The sequence below is a fragment of the Saccopteryx leptura genome, chromosome 3 (genome assembly GCF_036850995.1).
Source record: "Saccopteryx leptura isolate mSacLep1 chromosome 3, mSacLep1_pri_phased_curated, whole genome shotgun sequence".
Lineage (NCBI taxonomy): Eukaryota > Metazoa > Chordata > Mammalia > Chiroptera > Emballonuridae > Saccopteryx > Saccopteryx leptura.
In genome coordinates this window covers 246,486,882-246,496,136 of record NC_089505.1, presented here as the reverse complement: position 1 = coordinate 246,496,136, position 9,255 = coordinate 246,486,882, and the positions used below count along the sequence as shown (strand labels likewise).

General features: G+C 47.6%; 1 protein-coding gene across 1 annotated transcript; it reads right to left on the bottom strand.

The window, feature by feature from the left end:
• Nucleotides 1–1,857: 1,857 nt before the first annotated feature.
• CD207 (CD207 molecule) lies at nt 1,858–7,292 on the bottom strand. Its single transcript, XM_066372373.1, has 6 exons — nt 7,217–7,292; nt 7,005–7,121; nt 4,900–5,274; nt 4,157–4,308; nt 2,500–2,618; nt 1,858–2,008 (listed from the first exon to the last, which is right to left on the bottom strand). The coding sequence occupies exons 1-6, from the start codon at nt 7,290–7,292 to the stop codon at nt 1,858–1,860; spliced, it is 990 nt and encodes a 329-aa protein (XP_066228470.1).
• Nucleotides 7,293–9,255: the final 1,963 nt, after the last annotated feature.

Genomic DNA, 9,255 nt, shown 5'->3' with positions numbered 1-9,255 from the left:
ATAACCCAAAGTATAAAACCTATGAATTCATGTTGATATAAATAAATGTTTGAATAAACAAATAGAGAAATCTCCCATGCAGAAAAATTCCAAGTAATTTCTGTAGATATTTCATTCTCAGAAATGTTGAACACAACTCTCACTCCTTAAGTGTGGGCTGCACACAGCGACTGCTACGGTCTGAATGTTTGTGTCCCCGTCCAAGTTCATACGCTGAAATCCTAACCCTCAACTTGATAGTATTTGGAAGTGAGACCTTTGGGAGGTGATGATGAGGTCATGAGGGTGGTGGTCTCATGAAGGGGATTAGTATCCTTATAAAAAGGGCCCCAGAGAACTTGCTTGCCCCTGCCACCAGGTGAGGACACAATAAGAAGTCTACAACCTAGAAGACAGCCCATTGCATTGAAAAAAAATGTCCCCTCTGTTGGATCCTACGAAGGGCTGGGCCACTCTGCTGAGCCTGCCCCTGTGCTCACGCTCCGCTTTCCTCCTGTCTAGTGCTGCCTGGATTCTGGCCTGAGCCATTGGACTGGAATCTGAACTCGATTCTTGTGAACAGGGTCTCTGTAAAAAGTGGGAAACCTGAGGTGTCTCCCTCTTTGGAATAAAGCCAGGGAACGGTAGACATTCCAGTGAACATCTGAGAAAAGGGACTACCAAGAGGGTCATTACACTGCAGACCTCACTCTCCTTCATTTTGATAAAACCAGGGTAAGCACTGATAACGTTTTGTAGCACTTCTGGAGCTGGAATTTTCCTACTTCTTATTAATTTTGAACCCCCATCTGGTTCCTGAGGACATCCCAGAACTTCACGTCTAGCAAAGTGCATGGCCTTTCCTGCACACACACACCTGTACAACTGGGAATGAATCTGCACACAGAGGGAGGCCTTTTCCCAGACGGTTCTTTATTCTAACAACACTTGGAGGTGAACTCGTCAGGCACGAAGGGCCACTTCCTCTCCACTGGGCCCGGGAAGAGAGGAGATGCAGAAGAAAAAGGAGGCACAGGACGGAGAGGCAGAGTGGTTGGGCCTCAGAGCTTAACGAGTGAGGGGGAGGGAGAGACCAGCAGATGCCGGCCCAGCTCTAAAGGAAACATGGTTCCATGTCAGCCCCTGATCTGACCCAGTTGAGCCTGTTCCAGGGAAGAGGAGGTCCAGACCTCAGAGGATGTGGAGGAAGAGGAAGATGGGGGCATGGCATGGACAGGGTCAACAAAAGCAGAGTTCTTCCCAGACAACATGGCCATCTCAGCAGGCAACTGGGAATGGGGGAAGGGAGGGGGACCAATCAGAGAAGCACTGAGTATCAGTATCAGGATTTTCAGTAGAATTGTTTGGGTGTCTAAAGCAACCTTCATATGTTGAACCTGAGGCTTCTTTGAAGGGACACCATTGGTCTTCTCCTTGCCTTTAGTCTGAGCTCACTCAAGTCTATCACCATATTGTAGGCATAATGGTCTTTTCAGGTAAGCACACACATATTACTTAGATTGCTCAGCCAAAAAGAAGCAACAACACGCCAATAGCAGCAGTACCCTGATGTTGGCAAAAGCCCAGAATGTTGCCCCAAATTATGGATCCTGACCCATCTTAGTGAGGCAGTTTGAACTTCTAAATCCTCTCCAGCTCCCCCTCTCACTTTAACCCAAGATCTTCTTTCCATCCCGCTGCCTCCGTGGGATCGCAGGGGTTCCGGCCAAGGCAGCCGGACTCCAGGCGCCTCTGGGGCCATTTTGAAGCCAGGACAATTAAGGTGCAAAGTCACTCTGGAGAGTGGAGGATGAAGTGGCACATCCTTGAGTTCGACAAACACTGCAGCTCAAAATGCCAGTTTGGGGGCCAGTTCTGTCATGGTTCTGATGGGATGTAAGGACGTTTACAGATGAAAAGCACTGCTCTGTCACAGGAGGCATCATTCCATGACTGAAGTGAGGACACCCTTAAAGTGACACAGTGTTCATTGTTCCCAGTATTGTTGGGCTCACCTGGAATCCAGAACCTACCAAGGTAAAAAAATAAAGAAAAACTTATTTCCAATGAAGAAATGAATAACTTCCATCTCAGCTTTGGTCCAAGGTGATACCGTCACAAATTTTTGCACCCAAGCCTGAGAAAAAGGGAGTTTGTGAACCGTCAACCTCTAAGCCTGTAATTACCCCAAATTAGGACCAAACCAGCCCCCCTTTCTTAATATTCTATACACAGCCACAGTCCTGACACCTGGACTTAGACTGGCCCCCCTGCCAAGGCTAGCTGGACAGCCATGCAGTCATAACCCAGAGAGTACAAAGAGGCCACAGACTGGTCACTGATCCCACAGCGAATCAGTGGCAGACGTGAGCTAGGTCTTGGTTCAGTGCTCCTGCCACCCATGGACAGGGAAGAATCACAAACCTTGTAGTCAGGGGAAAATATCACCCCACCTTTCTTCCCTGACCTTGACCCTGAGCCAAAAAACGCAGGCTGGGAAGGAGGGTTCTGGGGCCTCACCTTAAACTCTGGACCTTGTTGAATGGAGTGTCATCTACCCAGTGCCAGTTCCCCTCACTCCCTGCTTTGGTCAGGCCGATCCAGTGGGGAAGTCCTCCTGCTGTCTTGTACAGAAACTCCTGCAGGGAGACAGAATGAGCTGAAACGCTGCCTCACTCAGCGGAGCATCTGTCTCTCTGGGTGTTCTTCACCTGTCCTCAGCGAGAGCTCTAACCCCACAGACACACCATGCACGTTGACCTTTCTCAAGCTTCGTCCTGTCCCTGCTCAGCGCCCAGAGTCCATCTTCCAAATTCTGATTTGACTTTGGCCTGCAACTCACAGACTCAGGGGCTTCTGCCCCTCAGGAAGCAGGGGCTGGAGCACAAGAAAGAATCTGCTAAACCCCAGAGCAGAGACGCCAGGAGCCTGGCTGGCCCCGATAATAATATCTCAACTTAGTGAGCACTTAATATGTACAAGGTATTATGTACAGTGTCCCCTCTCTATCACGGGAGTTAGGTTCCTGAAACCCCCTCCCGCGATAGGCGAAAATCCTCGAGGTAGTGACCTAATATTTATTTTATTATTTATATATATATATAGAACACAGTGTTCTGGCTTGTCGCCTCCCATCCATCAGCCAATAGTGTGCCATGTACGATCTCACGTGGGCAAACTAGCTAAAACGGAAGCGGCCGTAACTGCGTTTTTCATTCGTGAGTCTTTGTCTACTCATCTGCTGTAGGCTACTTATCTTATTTCTATTTAATACAATCGTCCCTTGCCATATCCTGGTTCTCTTTTCGTGGTCTCACTGTATTGTGAATTTTTAAATTGTATATACCTAATTTTGTATCATGGATTTTTCCCTATATCGCGGGATTTTGTGGTAAACAAGTATTTTTATATATTTATTATTTTAATTATTTTTACAGTAAAATAAGCATTTTCTAGCCTAAAAAAATGAAAACGACATAAAATATTAATTAAAATATATGAAAAGCATATTAAATTGAAATAAAATACATAGCGTGCAGCAGAAGAGTAGACAAAGACTTGTACATATGGAAAACGCAGCTAGGGCCGCTTCCGCTTTAGCTAGTTTGCCCACTGAGATCGTACATGGCACACTATTGGCTGATGGATGGGAGGTGACTAACCAGAGCTCTGTGCTCTCTATAGATAAATAATAAAATAAACATAAGGTCCCTACTTCACAGATTTTCACCTATTGCGGGGCAGGGGGGTTCTGGAATCTAATCACAGCGATATACGAGGGACCACTGTATTTCTGTTTTCTGGGCACCTAGGAAGATGCTCTTTTTGAAGCCAGGAGTATTACATCATTTGCTTTGCAAATGAAATGTAAGTAGAGGAGGTATCTGTTATTTCCAGGAAGAAACAACACACAATTTATGTTTCCTGTTCCTGCCTCAGCAATTGTGGAAACAGACATGAGATGAAGTCTTCTTTGGCCTAGATCTTTGAGTAACCACAAAGAGCAAAAACCCTTATTGGCTGTTGTTGGACATGTAGTGCAAGTGAGAAGAAGTCTTTCATTGTTAAGTCATTGATATTTGGGGATTTTTGTCACTGCAGCATAATCTTGCCCATCCTGCCTAATACAGCTACTAATAATATACCTCCTTCCTAGATCCCATAGGAAAACACTCACCTGTTCGCTCTCTGAGGTCACTGAGGTCAAGTGTGAATTCCTGGACACACAGAACTGCTGGGCACTGTACCAGGTCTTTGAGATGCGAGAAAAGTAATAGAAATTCCCCCCGAAGTACTTCCAGCCTTGAGAAACTGTCTGTAGAATGTCATCTGGAGAACAGGGTGAAAAGTAAACACTGGTGTTTCTGTTTTCTCTGGGTGCTGGCTAGGTGGGGACATTTGAATGGGACCCCAGAGACAAAAGTGAACTGGGCTGGGCTCTGGGGTCCTTGGGCTTTTGTGTAGGGTTTGGGGGACACTCCCAGATCCTGAAAATGTGACTGAGATTAGTAGAGTCTCTGGGCTCAGAGAGGGGAGAGTGAGAGATGATGGATCAAGAATCGGTCTCCCATGAGTGAGAAGCCATTCCCCACTGGCCATCACAGGTGGCTGAGACCCTGGGTTCTAGGTAAGGAACTTAACGGGAAGTGGCTAGGTTTGGGCCAGGACAGAGTTTCCCCAATGCTTTTATATTCTATGCCTTTGTGTGAGGGCCCAAACTGGTTCCTCATCCCTTTTCTTCTGAAAAGCCCCTAAGTCCTCTCCAACCCCAATGCTGGGCCCTCTCTTCTTAGTTTTTCAGCCATGCTACCCCTCTTCAATTTTCCTCCACATGCACCAGCCCAATGGCCTCATGTCTGAGACCGACAAGGTCCCATGGGCCAATGATCAGCTTGCAACATTCTTTTCTGAGTCACTTACTTTGCTTTTTGAGCAGCTTGCTGATATTCTCCAATCCACTCTGGAGTCCCTGGACTTTTGCATTTAAAGCACTGGCTTTATCCAAATCTCTTTTTAACTCTGGGATTTGGGCTTCTAAATTATAGACTTCTCCCCAGCTGCTTGTTAACATCTGGATCTGTGCATTGGCTTCCTTTACACCAATTTCCAACTTCCGGATCTGAGAATGCACATGATCTAGGCTAGCATTCACCATCTGGACCTGAATACCAGCTGCTTCCACATCGCCTCTGTTCCTCTTAATTTCAGAACTCAGGGTGCTGATGTTGTCCACACGACCTTTCAGCAACTGGGCATTGGTCTTTACATCTGATAGTGTGCCCATAAACCAGGGATCTGGATTTAAGAAAGTCAAGAGGGCAATCAAAAGGAGTAGGGGTGTTATCAGCATGATAAAAGGAAAGAAAGGGAAGGGAAGGGAAAGAAAGAGAAGGGGCAGGCTCCAGCTTTCCAAGGGCCCAACCCAAGGAGCTGTTGCTTACCTTACATTCATTCATAATCTAGGTATTCAACAGATGTTGATGGCATGTACAATATGTCAGAAGCTCTGGTAGGTGCAAGTAATGCAAAGATGGACAAATGCAGGTTCTCTATTAGAGGACCTCACGGGCAAACAGAAGCAGGGATTAGAATCCTAAATTTTGGCCCTGGCCAGTTGGCTCAGTGGACAGAGTGTCCAGCATGTGAACACCCCAAGTTCTACCCCCAGTCAGAGAATAGACCATCACACATGAGCATAGACCATCAGCTTCTCTTCCCCTCCTTCTTCCTTTTCTCTCCCTCTTTCCCTCCTGCAGCCAGTGGTTCGATTGCTCTGAGCATTGGCTCTGGCACTGACAAAAGCTCGATTGATTCGAGTATTGACCCCAGGCAGGGGTTGCCAGGTGGATCTTGGTCAGGACGCATGCAGGAGTCTGTCTCTCTATCTCTCCTCCTCTCACTTAAAGGAAAAAAAAAAGGGAAAGGATCCTATATTTTGAGTTTTCAGGGCACATTTGGTGAAGGGATGCCTTTAACCACCCCTTTGGCACCCTCCCACATCCCTCTGTGCCATATCACTTGATTCCCAGCCCTCTCCTTTCAAAGACTCCTGCAGTGACCATCAGCAAGGGCAGCACCATCCACCCACATCTGTCCACAGGCACTTCGTGACCATGGTGGGAGCCAGCCATGCAGACATTTTATCTGGAAGTGACTTCTCCACAGAACGTGGGAAGGGAGAATTATAGACCCATTTCTCCCCTTCCTTTGTCCCTCTCACCATCACACTCTGATCAGGCCTCATGTTTGGAGCCAGAAAAAAAAAAAGTAAACCAAGAAGACTCCAAGCAGGGAGACTCTGCTCCAAGTCTGGGATCAAATATGTGCCAAAGCCATGAAGAAAGAAGAAAGACATTCCCTCCCTCTGCTTTCTGTAGACCCGGAGGGAGATGAAGGCTCTGCCAGTAGCAGAGGCCTGGGCCCCAGCAAAGCTGGGAGGAGAAGAAAGATCAGCCACACATCTAATGGAGAAGTAGGAAGGCTCCCTTGATATGATCTTCATGGGAACAGAAGAAGAGAGTGCAAAGGGGTCCTGGTGAGGGGAGGAGCCATGAGATTTGCTGGCTTGTTGGTCACATTCTCCATCTAGTCTACTGGGGCTGAAAATACAGTTGGGACTCTATCCCTTGTTGGGTCAGGAAACATCTCACTCACTGTCGGGGGCTTCCCACAAGGCTGTGGATCGAAGGGACACAGAGCTCAGAGGGGAGGAGAAAAATGACACAGGATAAAGAAACAGGTGAACGTTTCCTGGGAACAGGAGAGTGTATCTTTGCGCACAAGCATGCAAGTGCTAACCCCATTCAGAAGAATCTCCCCGGAACTGAGAAGGAAAGAGCAGCAGCTCACTTTACCGAGGACAGGAACCCTGTGACTGCACATGAGAGAAGGCAAATGAAATGAGGCAAATGAAGAAGGCATCGGCGGCAGAGACCACCATGAGCCGGAAGGAGAGGGTCTGCATGTAGAGGAGGCTGACTGCCCTGGAGAAGGACAGGCCCAGATGACCAAGCCAGAGGACTCACAGAGAATGGCCTGCAGCAGGACGGAGGCGAGCAGGACCAGCATCAGGATGACCGCTGCAGCACGGGCTGTGCACGTTTTCCTCAGAACAGGAGAGGGACCCATCTGGGGAGGAGGCTCTGTTGGAAGAAGAGAAACGTTTGCTGAAGGACCCGCAGGTGGCGGGTTTGGGCCCAGAGCACTGAGCAGGTTCTGAGCTGGGACTGGTCTTTACCTCGGGGCCAGAGGGAGATGTTCTGTTTATCTACAGTGAAGTGCGCATCAGGGGCCTCGGTCTCTGCAGCCTTCATCCTGCACACTCGCCCTGCGGCACAGGTGCTTCTGGCTGCTTGTCTCCCAGGGACTTTTATCTAGAGGAAAGGGGAAGCAAGTTCCACAAAGGTCACATGTAATCCTCAAGTTCCCCATGCCTGACTTAGACACCTTGCCTGGCCTATGCCACAACTCCATGCTCTCCTCAAAGACCTGAGCTCTCAGGAAGAGCCATTTGTCCCCTTCCTCTGGGGGAAGGGAGAGGTGTCACAGTGACACTTTAACCATCTTGTCCCAAGGCTAACCTACTTCTTTAATCCCCTCGCCCATCATTCATCCACCCATCTGTTCATCCCACAAATACATACTGACTGCCTTCTGTGCACCAGGCGCTGCACTAGGACCAGGACACAAGGATGAGTAACTCAGAGTCTTTGCGCTCAAACTCCTCACAGTCTGGGAGGAAAGACAGACCCAGGCAAACAAATGCGAATACAGGGAGATGGTTCTAACAATAGAAGAATATGTACAGTGGTAAGGAAGCACAGAGAATGGACTAATGATCAAAAGTTCCAGGTACAGAGATAAGCATATCTTAAATGTGTAGGGGCTGTTGTGGAATTGTGCATGTAAAACCTGTATAATTTTGTTAACCAGTGTCACCCCCATAAATTCAACAAAAAAAGGGGGAAATATAGGGGCACAGGACAGCTTGGAATGCCAAGCAAACTGTGAGTAGTTCAGTGGTGTTGGAGTGTGAGGCATATGACAGGAGCAGGAGGTCAGGGGTCAGATCATGAAGATCTTTCTCCATCATGTTAAGAAGCTTGAATTCTGGCTTATGGGTGTTATGGGGCCAATGAAAAACTTCAGGCAGGAGAGAGAGGACAGGGACATTGTAGTAAGACCACTCTGGTCATGGTGAGAAGCATAAATTAGGGTGTGACAAGCCTGGAAGCAGAGAGATCAGTAAGGAAGCCACCACAATAAAATATTCTAGTTTCTGTTATTAAGACATCTTAAACGATAGAGTATTTCTTTATGAAATGGGGCTTGGAGATGCAAAATGTAGATGTGAGACTTGGGTTTTCCTCCCTGCTTCCTGCACTGGTGAGCTTCTCCAGCTGGGGCGGCTCAGCAACATCAGACAGGAACTGTCCTCTCATATGTAGGGGTTCCTCGGCACAGAGAGGAGCTCATTTCCGGCTCAGCGAAGAACTAAGGTTTCTCCTGGCGCAGCTTCTCGTGTTTTGAAGAAGTCAGTCAAATCTGAGAAACTTTATATATAACAGATTTGAAACAAATATTTCTTGGAAGATAGGAAAGAGATAAGGGAAGAGAAGAAGGGAGAGAGGGAATAAAAAAGAAAAGTCAGTTCAAATAATTGGCTGGCTGGATGCGTGGATAGATGGATGACTAATGAATTAATAGATTATAGACGGATGATCAATGGGTAGATGAATGTGTGGATGGATGGATATATCCATCCAATGATTATATACCGATCAATGATGGGTACATGAAAGATAAATGAATGAAAGAATTGATAAATGATCGTTCCTCAAGTCTGAAATCTATAGTCTGTGGACTGGGATCTGTCTTCCAGAGGTACTGCTTCTTCCCACTGCCTCTGGAAGTCCTCATTCATTTCCACAGCAAAGCCACAAGGCAAGTGTGGCTGACACCTTTTCCAAAATGCGAAAAACCTCTCACCGTAGGACTAGAAAGCCTTGCTGAGGTGAGCCAATGGAGCTGGACAACAGAGTGGGTCAGGGACCAGGGTTGGAAGCTAAATTAGCAGGGCCAAGGAAAGAGCTACCTCCACTTTCAAGGGATATTTGAGAGGATGCTACCTCCCTGCTCAGCCCAGTCTTGTCTGGCCAGTTCATTGTTCTTACAGGCCGCTTGCCGCTCTCTGTCTGGTTGACTAGGCCTCAGACTGGAGTTGCTTCTCCGACTGGAGGAGGGAACTCCACACCACACTTCCCAAATGCTGGGAAG

Excerpts from the sequence above, each read along its gene's own strand:
- CD207 (XM_066372373.1), bottom strand. The coding sequence starts at position 7,292 with ATGAAGGCTGCAGAGACCGAGGCCCCTGATGCGCACTTCACTGTAGAT. Across the intron at positions 4,309-4,899 it reads CAAGCTGCTCAAAAAGCAAA|ATGACATTCTACAGACAGTT; the intron begins GTAAGTGACTCA and ends CCTGTTCTCCAG. Across the intron at positions 2,009-2,499 it reads AACAAGGTCCAGAGTTTAAG|GTTCTGGATTCCAGGTGAGC; the intron begins GTGAGGCCCCAG and ends TTACCTTGGTAG.